This window comes from Balaenoptera borealis (genome assembly GCF_965194805.1).
Source record: "Balaenoptera borealis genome assembly, chromosome: 7".
Taxonomy (NCBI): Eukaryota; Metazoa; Chordata; class Mammalia; order Artiodactyla; family Balaenopteridae; genus Balaenoptera; species Balaenoptera borealis.
In genome coordinates, this window is record NC_138864.1 from 98207580 (window position 1) to 98219949 (window position 12370).

Consider the following 12370-nt stretch of genomic DNA (forward strand, 5'->3'; position numbering starts at 1 on the left):
GTTGTGTAGGCTTCCTGGTGGAGGGGACTGGTACCTGTGTTCTGGTGGATGAGGCTGGATCTTGCCTTTCTGGTGGGCAGAACCGCGTCCAGTGGTGTGTTTTGGAGTGTCTGTGAATTTATTATGATTTTGGGCAGCCTCTCTGCTAATGCGTGGGGTTGTGTTCCTGTCTTGCTGTTTGTTTGGCATAGGGTGTCCAGCACTGTAGCCTGCTTGTTGTTGAGTGGAGCTGGGTCTTAGCGTTGAGATGGAGATCTCTGGGAGAGCTTTTGCCATTTGATATTACGAGGGGCCAGGTCTCTGGTGGACCAGTGTCCTGAACTCAGGTCTCCCACTCAGAGGCTCAGGCCTGATACCCGGCTGGAGCACCAAGACACTGTCAGCCACACGGCTCAGAAGAAAAGCTAGAAAAAATAAAGAAAGAAAGGAAAAAAATAATAAAGTAAAATAAAATAAAATAACTAAAATAAAAAATAAATTATTAAAAATAAAAAAATAAGAAAGTAATAAAAGAAAAGAAAGAAAGAAAGAAGAGAGCAATGAAACCAAAAAACAAATCCACCAATGATAACAAGTGCTAAATAGTATACTAAAAAAACAAACAAAAATGGACAGACAGAACCTTAGGACAAATGGCAAAACAAAGCTATACAGAGAAAATCACACAAAGAAGCATACACATACACACTCACAAAAAGAGAAAAAGGAAAAAATACATATATCTATAAAAACAGGAGGAGAGCAGCCAAATCAATAAACAAATCTACCAATGATAATAAGCTCTAAATACTAAACTAAGATAAACATAAAACCAGAAACAAATTAGATGCAGATTGCAAACTCAAAGTCTACAGTTGCTCCCAAAGTCCACTGCCTCAATTTTGGGATGATTCATTGTCTATTCAGGTATTCCACAGATGCAGGGTACATCAAGTTGATTGTGGAGATTTAATCCACTGCTCCTGAGGCTGCTGGGAGAAATTTCCCTTTCTCTTTTTGTTCGCACAGCTCCTCGGGTTCAGCTTTGGATTTGGCCCTGCTTTTGCACGTAGGTCACTTGAGGGTGTCTGTTCCCCACACAGACAGGATGGTGTTAAAGTAGCAGCTGATTAGGGGGCTCTGGCTCAGGCCGGGAAGAAGGAGGGGTACGGAAAGTAGAGTGAGCCTGTGGCAGCAGAGGTCAGCATGATATTGCAACAGCCTGAGGTGCCCCGTGTGTTCTCCCGGGGAAGTTGTCCCTAGATCACGGGACCCTGGCAGTGGCGGGCTGCACAGGCTATCGGGGTGGGGGTGAGGTGTGGCTAGTGACCTGTGCTTGCACACAGGCTTCTTGGTAGCTGCAGCAGCAGCCTTAGTGTCTCATGCCCATCTCTGTTGTCCTCGCTGGTAGCCGCAGCTCATGCCCGTCTCTGGAGCTCATTTAGGCCGTGCTCTGAATCCCCTCTCCTCGCGCACCAGGAAACAATGGTCTGTTGCCTCTTAGGCACGTCCAGACTTTTTCCCGGACTCCCTCCCAGCTAGCTGTGGTGCACTAGCCCCCTTCCGGCTGTGTTCACGCAGCCAACCCCAGTCCTCTCCCTGGGATCTGACCTCAGAAGCCCAAGCCTCAGCTCCCAGCCCCCACCCGCCCTAGCGGGTGAGCAGACAATATTCTCAGGCTGTTGAGTGTTGGTCATCACCGATCCTTTGCATGGGAATCTCTCTGCTTTGCCCTCTGCACCCCTGTTGCTGTGCTCTCCTCCATGGCTCCAAAGCTTCCCCCCGACCCACTCCCCATCTCCACCAGTGAAGGGGCTTCCTAGTGTGTGGAAACTTTTCCTCCTTCACAGCTCCCTCCCACTGGGGCAGGTTCTGTCCCTACTTTTTTGTCTCTGTTTTTGCTTTTCTCTTTTGCCCTACCCAGGTACGTGGGGGAGTTTCTTGCCTTTTGGGAAGTCTGAGGTGTTCTGCCAGCATTCAGTAGGTGTTCTGTAGGAGTTGTTCCACATGTAGATGTATTTTTGATGTATTTTTGGAGAGGAAGGTGATCTCCCCGCCTTATTCCTTCACCATCTTGAAGGTCCCCCTGTCACATAGGGTTTAGACTTCAATTGGAAGAGTGAAATATTCAGCAGGCGTGCAGCAGTGACACAGCAGCCACTTCTGGAACACCTCCTGGGAATTACTCAAATGCCAATTACTTTCTCTCAGAGAAAGGGAAATTGGTTTTGTTTTTGCTTTTTGGTTTTTGTTTCTTTGTTTTAATGAAAAAAGGAAACTGGAGTTGGAAAGAGAATTAGATCTAAAGATTGAGTAAAAGCCACCTACATTCCTTGAGACTAAAATTTTGAGATATATATAACAGTGGGTGAAGGGGATGGATCAAAATGTTTGTTAGGATTTGCTATGCTACTGCAAGGAGTTATTTTAGGTCAGCTTAAAGCCTTTCGGCCCCATATGTTCAGGTTGAAGACTGGAGAAACTTCCTATTACATAAGGAAATATACCTTTAAGCCAAATTATGGATGTCAACAAAAAGGCTAATCAGTGCTTTTCCTGTGTCACGATTTCTGAGAAAACAAATTAGTTATCAGAAGTTTGTTTGGTAAGGATGGAATCGTGGCAAAACAAGGTAAATCATTTTGAGGGATATTTCATCTAGATCATGATGTCTGAGGAATCATTTTTGTTCTACACAAAAACAAAGTATTCCTTTCCAATGACTTGGAAGTATGGGTTCCTTAAATTCATATTTTCTTTACCATGAAGGATGTTAATCATGGATAACTTCTGGTTTCAGTCTATCACTTAGCTGACCATCCTCTTTCTGATTACACTCTTTCTTCAGACAGAATGACATAATTGGTTAGGTTTCTGTTTTTTTGAATTATAGTTATAGTCTTGCCTTCCGGAGATTATATTCAGGTAAACTTGATTTATTTTTATATTAATAAATATTTTTTTAATTTATTTTTAAAATAAAATAATTTAATTTTTAAAATAATTAAATTATTTTAATAATTTAAAAAATAATTGATTTATAATTATTTTAAAATAATTTTATTTTTAAATTAAAAAATAATTAATTTATTTATTTTTTATATTCAGGTTTTTGTATTTCCAAATTGTTCAAAATTATTTTTATATTTTTTGGGTTTACTCCCATAAATGGTAAGTTATATCATCATGTTTGGATTTTATGAGCCTAGTTCTTTGAAAGTTACCTTATTTTCAAGTCCTTGTGGGCTACATTTTGCTACTCTTAGTGTCAATAACAGGTCTGTTTAGGTACCCATAAAGTACTTCTGAGGACCTAAAATGAAGCGGGAAAATGGCATCTAAAATCTTTTGTTTGGGACCTGGGCTATCTGTATATAGACTTTGTATTATGAAATTATCTTAAAATAGGATATAAAGATATCACCTTCACAAATAAATAAAAGTTTATTGAGGGTTAGTCCAGGCTAAAAGCTACAAAGTTTAAATGGAGCTCATTAGTATCTGTCATACTTCATGACTATATGCTTGGTTTCTGGAGGGCTACATAGAATATGGTTCTTTGAGAAGTAGAAATTATTTTAATAACTGAAAATTAGGTTGAGATCTACAGCTTAAAGAGTACTTAGGCTTTCACCTTTGTGTTCACTTCTTAGATGCAAATGACAACTTTAATAGCTGAGCAAAGAGAAACACACACACTAGGTGTAGTATGCCATGCAACAGGCAAACATAGGCAATGTCTTTTCCTCCTGTTAGCTGGCATATGTATCTTAGGTTTTGGAGATCATTTCTAGATATAATTGGATGTCTAATTTTATCACTCTCCAAGGCTCAGACTCCATTTTGGTGTTTGAAAAAAAACCTATTTTTTAACGCATAGTTAAATTTTCTTTGAAGTGAAACCAGTTAAATATTTGATCTTCAGGCATTTGCACAGCTCTTTTAATTCAGTAAAAAGCAATTATAATTCATTAAATTTTGTGTAAATATAAATAAGTACACAAAGCAAATACCTTAATAATATATGATCTGGCATGTTCTTGGGCATAGCAGATAACTTCTCAAAGTGAGACTTATCTATAACTTTGTGTTTCATTATATTGATACAGAACACCTTTGCACCTGGCCTGTGCTAATGGATATTCAAATATTGTATCTCTCTTAATTGAGAAACAGTGCAAAGTAAATGTCTGGGATGGTGAAAACAGATCTCCATTGACTAAGGTGTGCTGATTTTTCCTTTTCAATTGAATTACATTTGAGTTCTTCTCCTAGTTAACCTTTGTTATATTTCATATTTTAAAACATAGTATTAAACATTAGTTTAATATATCAGATCCTAAATAGTAAATTGGTTACCCATCTATTCTTTTTGTACTGACAGGCAGTACAGTGTGACAAGGAGAGTTGTGCTACTATTCTTCTAGAACATGGTGCAGACCCAAACCTGGTGGATTTATATGGCAATACTGCTCTTCATTATGCTGCCTGTCATCAAAGTGACTCATTAGTTGCAAAACTGCTTGAACACAAAGCTAATCTTGAAGCTCAAAATAAGGTAGTCTTCTATTAAAAACAATACATTATATTTTAGAAAGCAGTAAAAAAAGGTATTCATTGCAGATAATTTATATCTGTTGAGACACATGTTATATAAAACATGAATTTTACAAAATGAAATTAAGGAGAAGGAGAAGGAGAAGGAGAATGAGATTATCAAATACTGATAAGGTTTTCCTTTTTAAAAAAACCTTTCTCCATTTCATTTCAGATTATAATCTTGACCTCCAAAGCAACATGAGGTTTAACAATTATAACTGTTCAAAGAAGTACATCACATGAGAAATACTTGATTTCCCTATAAATGAACATTGATTAAAAATCATGAAGACTATGTCCTTTTATATTTTATTTGTATACTCATGAATAGTTATAATAGAGTAAAATTAGAAAATCACTTGTTATACTAAAAGTAATCCAAGTCACCTATTAAAACTTTATGGATAACTGATTAATATATGTTTTTAAGCTTCCTAACACTTTAGTTCACTGATACTGTATCTGCATGACCGGCCAAAATAAGTGCCAGCCTTGGAAGTTTAAATGAAACCCTAGGAAACTCAGCTGTAACAACATTATGAAATGTGAATTGATGGTTTGCAATATTTATGTTAAATTCTAGGTGCTAACTAATTAAATACTCCAGACTGCTCTTGCCCACAATTTGAATTAAGCCTAAAGTAGAAACTTTTTTTTTTTAATTAATTAATTAATTTATTTTTATGGCTGTGCTGGGTCTTCGTTTCTGTGAGAGGGCTTTCTCTAGTTGTGGCAAGTGGGGGGCACTCTTCATCGCGGTGCGCGGGCCTCTCACTATCGCGGCCTCTCTTGTTGCGGAGCACAGGCTCCAGACGCGCAGGCTCAGTAGTTGTGGCTCACGGGCCTAGCTGCTCCGCGGCATGTGGGATCTTCCCAGACCAGGGCTCGAACCCGTGTCCCCTGCATTGGCAGGCAGACTCTCAACCACTGTGCCACCAGGGAAGCCCCTAAAGTAGAAACTTTAATTTTATTTTTTGACTGGCCAACTATATTTTATTTTATTATTTATTTATTTATATAATTTTTACAATTTTATTTTGATTTTTTGACTGGCATATATATATTCTTTTTTAGATTCTGTTCAATTATAGGTTATTACAAGATACTACAGAGGTTTCTTATAAGCATACTTATTTTTTAAATTGAACCTAATTAAAAGGCATGTAATGTTGGTACAATATTTTAAATAATCATTTTGAAATAATTTTTCCAGGATGGGTATACTCCACTTTTACTTGCCATTACTGAAAATAATGCAGAAATGGTAGAATTTCTTCTGAAGAGTGGGGCAGATGTGAATGCTTCAGATAAGAATCAAAGGTATAATTAATGTTAAATAAGAGCATATAACCATAGCTATCTAACAGGAATATATACACATTCACACATATGTTAAATTCTAGGTGCTCATTGCTTAAATACTCCAGGCTGCTCTTGCCCTCAGTTTGAATTAAGCCTATATATATATCATATATGTATATATGAGATATATTTTTGAAACTGAAAAGATTTGGCCATATGATTTTGGACAAATTACCTAGATTCCCAGGATCTATTTTTCTATCTGCAAAATCAAACATTTGGGCCAGATTGGTATGTTATTATTGCTATTATTTTTTTTAACATTAGAATCTTACACAGAAACTCAATCTCTAAATACCAGATGCTGTAGTTAAATGGGGATACGGTACCCAGAGTCCCAGACACTCCCCTCCATAGAATTTTTGAGACACCTCCTGGAAAACACTAGTGTTCCCAGGAGCAGGGATTGAAAACCACTGAGCTAGCTGCTTCCTAGAGACTCTTATCTTTAGACCTCATGATATGATCTGTGATTAGCACACCTTTTTGAGTAGATCTGCCCCACATTTTACATTCTTGCCCCAACTCTTTTCCTGATCATACATTTAAACAGTAAATTTAGAATACTCATTTTTTAAAAAGTACAAGACATGGTTAAGATTCATAAATGGACACATTTATATCTCTTGCTCCAGAACAGCCCTTATGATTGCTCTCAGTGATGAACCAACAAGTTTAGTCAGTCTTCTCCTTCAGCAAGAAGTGAATCTATCTTGTCAAGATATTTATGGATTCACAGCTGAGGAATATGCTTCTTTCAATGGTTTTACTATGTAAGTGATACTGCATATCTTTTAACAGTTGTGTGGAATTTGAGCATAAGCAAAGAAACACGAACCCCAAAGTACAAAGCACACAATAGGGGTAAACACATGAAGGACTCTGGACCCATGGATCCAGGGATGCTTGATTTTCCCCGTCAATATAAGAACAGCAATATAGGGCCTAATCAGTATAAGAACTGCAGGTAGGCTGAGTCTACAGATTAATAAATTCCCAGTGGCATGGGAATTTGAAGTATGCCAGAACAGGGATTCCAGCAACTAGTGACATACCATTAATAAAACATATGGGCAATAGAGGAGATTGGCAGTGATGGCTGGGTAGGAAGACCCTGAGTGCACCTCCTCACATGGGCACACCAAAATTACAACTATTTACAAAACAATCATTGATGAAAAAGACTGGAATTCACCAGAAAAGATCTTCAACAACTAAAGATGTAAAGAAGGAACCACAACAAGATGGGTAGGAGGGGCAGAATCATGATATAGTCAAGTCCCATACCCCCAGGTGGGTGACCCCCAAGTGGGAGAATAATTACAATTGCAGAGGTTCTCTCAAGGGAGTGAGGGGTCCAAGCCCAACATCGGCTTCCCAGCCTGGCGGTCCTGCACCAGGAAGACAAGCCACCAGAGCATTTGGTTTTAAAGGCCAGCAGGGCTTATTTTTAGGAGTCCCAGAGGGCTGGGGGGAATAGAGACTTCTCTCTTAAAGGATGTACACAAAATCTCACACTCTCCAGGACCCAGGGCAGAAGCAGTAATTTGAAAGGAGCCTGGGTCAGACCAGGTGCTGTTCTTGGAGAGTCTCCAGGAGAGGCAGGAGGCAACTAGAGTTCACCCTGGGGACATAGACACTGGGGGCAGCCATTTTGGGAGCTTGTTCTATCATATGAACACTGGTGCTGGCAAGCACCATTCTGGAATCATTCCTCTAGCTTATTAGCCTCAGGACACAGTGCTGCCCTGGCCCAACAGTCTGTAGGCACCAGTGCTGGATGCCTCAGGTCAAGCAATTAACTGGGCAGACACACAGCCCAACCCATAGCAGACAGGCTACTTTAAGACCTCCTGTGCCCACAGCTGCCCCTGGACAGGGCCCTGCTCACCAGAAGGCCCAGGACCCAGGCCCACACTCCAGTGCATAGGCACTAGACCTGGGACCCCCAGGGCCCTCCAGCCAGAGACCCTAGGACCCAGCTCCACCCACTAGTGGGTAGACACCAGCCACAAGACAACTGCAGCCCTGTAGCCTGTGGACCTGGCCCACCACTAGCAGGCCAGACCCTGCCCAGGGACCTGGCCCCACACACCAGGTTCTAGCCTTGGGACCAACCTCACCCACCAGCAGGCAGAGAGCAGCCACAAGACAACCACAGCACTGCAACCTACAAATCCAGCCCCTCCACCAGCAGGCCAAATCCTGCCCTGTGACCAGCTGGGCCCTGGTCCCACCTACTACCAGGCCAACACAAGCTTGAAGACACCCTGGACCCTGTAGCCAACTGTGTCAGGAAGTGGCCCCACCCACCAGCAACCTGACACCAGCTCTGGGACTCCTGGGCCCTGCAACCAGACCCCAGGATCCAGCTCTGCCCCCCAGTAGGCTTGCACTAGCCCCAAGACCTGGTTTCACCCACCAGTGGGCAGGCAATAGCAGCAGGGTCTTCTGGACCCTGACTTTGCCCACTAGTGAGCCAGCACTAGCCACAGGGCCCCCCAGGGTTCTAGAGTCAGCCACCTCATAACCTGGCCCTGCCAACCAATGGGGCAGGGCCTGGCAATGAACCAGACCAGGGGCCAAGAAAACCTACAAGACTGCCCATAGTAATCAGCCTGCCACAAAAGAAGGACTCATACAGCCCACATAAGGGGCACCCCTAGAGCATATAGCTCTGGTGACAAGAGGAGAGTGCACTGCTGGGATGCAAAGACCTACAAAAAGGCCACTTATCCAAGGAAATGTAACCAACCTACCAGATACATAAAAATAAAAACAGTGAATTAGGCAAAATGAGGTAAAAGGCAACATGTTCCAAATGAAGGAATAAGATAAAATCCCAGAATAACTAAGTGAAGTAGATAGGGAATCTACCTGAGAAAGAGTTCAGGGTAGTGATTGTAGCAATGATCAAAGAACTCAGGAGAAGATGGATGCACAGACTGAGAATTTAGAAGTTTTTAACAAGGTGTTAGAAAATATAGAAAAACCAAACAGAGTTGAAGAATACAATGACTGAAATGAACAATCAAGTAGAAGGTATCAACAGTAGACTAAATGATACAGAGGAACGGATCAGTGAGCTGGAAGATAGAGTAGTAGAAATCACTGATGCTGAACAGAAAAAAGAATGAAAAGAGTTTAAGAGATCTCTAAGACAACATCAACCACACTAATATTCACATTATAGGGGTCCCAGAAGGAGAAGAGAGAAAGGGGCTGAGAATATATTTGAAGACATAATAGCTGAAAGCTTCCCTAACGTGGAAAAGGAAACAGCCTCCAAGTCCAGGAAGGGCAGAGAGTCCCATACAGGATTAACCCAAAGAGGAACACACCAAGACACACTGTAATCAACATGGCAAAAACTAAAGATAAAGAGAGAATACTAAAAGCAGCAAGGGAAAAGCAACAAGTAACACACAAGGGAACTCCCATAAGGCTATCAGCTGACTTTTCAGCAGAAACTCTGCAGGCCAGAAGGGAGTGGCACAATATATTTAAAGTGATGAAAGGTAAAAACAAGGCTTTCATTTAAATTTGATGGAGAGAACAAAAGTTTTACAAAGAAGCAAAAGGTAAAAGAGTTCAGCACCACCAAACCAGTTTTACAAGAAATGTTAAAGGAACTTGTCTAAACAAAAAAGAAAAGGCCACAACTAGAAACATGAAAGTTATAAAAGAAAACAACATATCAGTAAAGGCAAACGTACAGGAAAGGTAGGAAATCATCCACGCACAAAGCTAGTAAGAAGGTTAAAAGACAAAAGTAATAATATCATCTATATCCACAATAAGCAGTTAAGAGATACACAAAACAATTAAATATAAAACATGATATCAAAAATAGTAATTGTGAAGGGAGTAGAATAAAAATGTAGGGTTGTTAAAATGCATTTGAAATGTAGAGATCAACAAATGGAAATCAAGAGAAAGCTGCATAGCAATACTGATACCACACAAAATGGACTTTAAAACAAAGACTGTTACAAGAGTCAGAAAAGGATATTACATAAAAATCAAGGGATCAATCCAAAAAGATGTAATAATAGTAAATATATGTGCATACAACATAGGAGCACCTAAATACATAAAGCAAATATTAACAGACATAAAGGAAAAAATAGACAGTAACACAATAATAGTAGGGTACTTTAACACCCCACTTATATCAATGGACAGATCATATTCAGACAGAAAATCAATATGGAAACACTAGCCTTAAATGACACATTAGACCAGATCAACTTAACAGATATCTAAAGAACATTCCATCCAAAAGCAGCAGAATACACGTTCTTTACAAGTGCACATGGAACATTCTTCAGGATAGATCATATGCTAGGCCAAAGCAAGCCTCAGTAAATTTAAGAAAATTGAAATCATATCAAGAATCTTTTCCAACCATAATGCTATGAGACTAGAAATCAACTACAAGAAAAAACTGCAAAAAACACAAACACATGGAGGCTAAACAATATGCTACTAAACAACCAATGGCACTGAAGAAATCAAAGAGGAAATCAAAAAATACTTGGAGACAAATGAAAATGAAAAAAACCACAGCGAGATATCACCTGGATGAAGAAAAAGTGGTATGTGTATATACAATGGAATACTACTCAGTCATAAAAATGAATGAAAATTTGCCATTTGCAATACATGGATGGATTTGGAGAGTATTATGCTTAGTGAAATAAGTCAAAGAGAGACAAATACTATATGATATCACTTATTTCTGGAATTTATAAACAAACTAGTGAATATAACAAAAAAGAAACAGACTCACAGACATAGAGAAAAAACTAGTGGTTACCAGTGGGGAGGGGAAAGGGGGCAGAGGCAAGATACAGGTAAGGGATTAAGAGGTGCAAACTACAGTGTATAAAATAAATAAGCTACAAGGATATATTGTATAGCACAGGGAATATAGCCAATATTTTACAATAACTATAAATGGAGTATAACCTTTAAAAATTGTGAATCAATATGTTGTACACCTGTAACTTATATAATATTGTACATCAACTACAGCTCAATAAAGAAAATAAATGTATGGGCAATAGAGTTGGGCAAAAGATGATTAATCCATACAAGCCCCTTTCATTGTTTTTACATATTAGTAATGTAAATATTTTGTTCATTTTGAATATTATTGTTAATTTGTTATTAGCTAACTATAGTTTAAGTTTTCAGAATTCTTAAGTATATTCTCATTATACCCAAAAGACAAAACTTTTCATGATGAACATGAATTTCTGATTTTCAGTCAATGAGAAATAAGATGCAATGAACAGAAATTATTTTATAGCTAATGAATTTAAACAACATATAGAATATTTTCTTTATAATTTTACGGGCAATTTAAAATTATGCATAGGTATTTTTTCTAGTTTATTTTCTTATTCTTCTTCCATCTACTTTATTCACATTTTAACAATACCTTTATATCTTTTAATCATTAATTTCATATGAAAATCACAGGGGGAGAGAGAAAGAGAAGGGGGAGAGGGAAAGTAAAATAATTTTCATATACACATTCAGATGTTTATTTTAAATGTCTTAATTTAATTGAACTTTAGAAAATAAGGAATTCATAATCTATTAAATATGTCAACCATAATTGAATACAGTATTTCCTTCTTTGCAATATTGGACATGGGTACTTTGTTTTACCTTGGTATAAGCAAACCATATGTTTAAAAATTTAAATAAAATAAAGAGATAAATTACTGGTGAATATCTGTAGTATAAAAAGGATTATTTGCTTTATAACAGGGGTTCCTAACTGTTCATTCATCACTTAAAAACTCTGGATATATGAAACTAGGAGACACATATATCTGTACAATAATATATTTAATGGTCTGAAAACAGTACTTATTTATCTAAATAACTTGTTTACATCTATATGCCTTATGAAGCTATTATTGGGTAGGTAGATAAGTAGGAAATTTCACAATCTTCTTTCATCTCCCCTAAGTGGTTTTTAGAACATTCTTTTTGTAGTTTGCTCCATCACTAATTTAAGAATAAATGACTATGGAATTTTTATCATCTCAATATTACTTTGATATCGCCAATGTTGAAAATTCTAACATTATACTACTTTTCTTTTTTCCAAAGAGGTAAAAGGGAAGAGAGGTAACTTCCTAATGACTAAGCAATTAGGATGTGAAAACTATCAGCATATAATAAAAATTGCAAATGACTTTAAGCTGCAATCTAATGTCCCCATCCTGTTTTTTGTTTTTGCCCTTCTTTTGTAATGGGAACTAAGCTTTCTGTAATTGTGACTTTTGTTGGTTAAGTAGCTATTGCCTATCTACCATAGTGAGTACACAGCCTCTATTTTTTAGTACCATTTGTTAGCTCTCTTTCCTGGTACATAAGGTCTGCTGCTTTGTTCAGAGTGGAAACATAGAAT

General features: G+C 38.3%; 1 protein-coding gene across 1 annotated transcript in view; it reads left to right on the plus strand.

Annotated features, from left to right (window-relative positions):
* ANKRD7 (ankyrin repeat domain 7) overlaps positions 1 to 12370 on the plus strand; it is a 60783-nt gene that overhangs the window by 10326 nt on the left and 38087 nt on the right. The window contains exons 2-5 of the mRNA XM_082400191.1: positions 4089 to 4203; positions 4364 to 4537; positions 5792 to 5898; positions 6576 to 6713. Coding sequence (XP_082256317.1) covers positions 4089 to 4203; positions 4364 to 4537; positions 5792 to 5898; positions 6576 to 6713 — 534 coding nt within the window. The remainder of the gene's footprint in view (positions 1 to 4088; positions 4204 to 4363; positions 4538 to 5791; positions 5899 to 6575; positions 6714 to 12370) is intronic.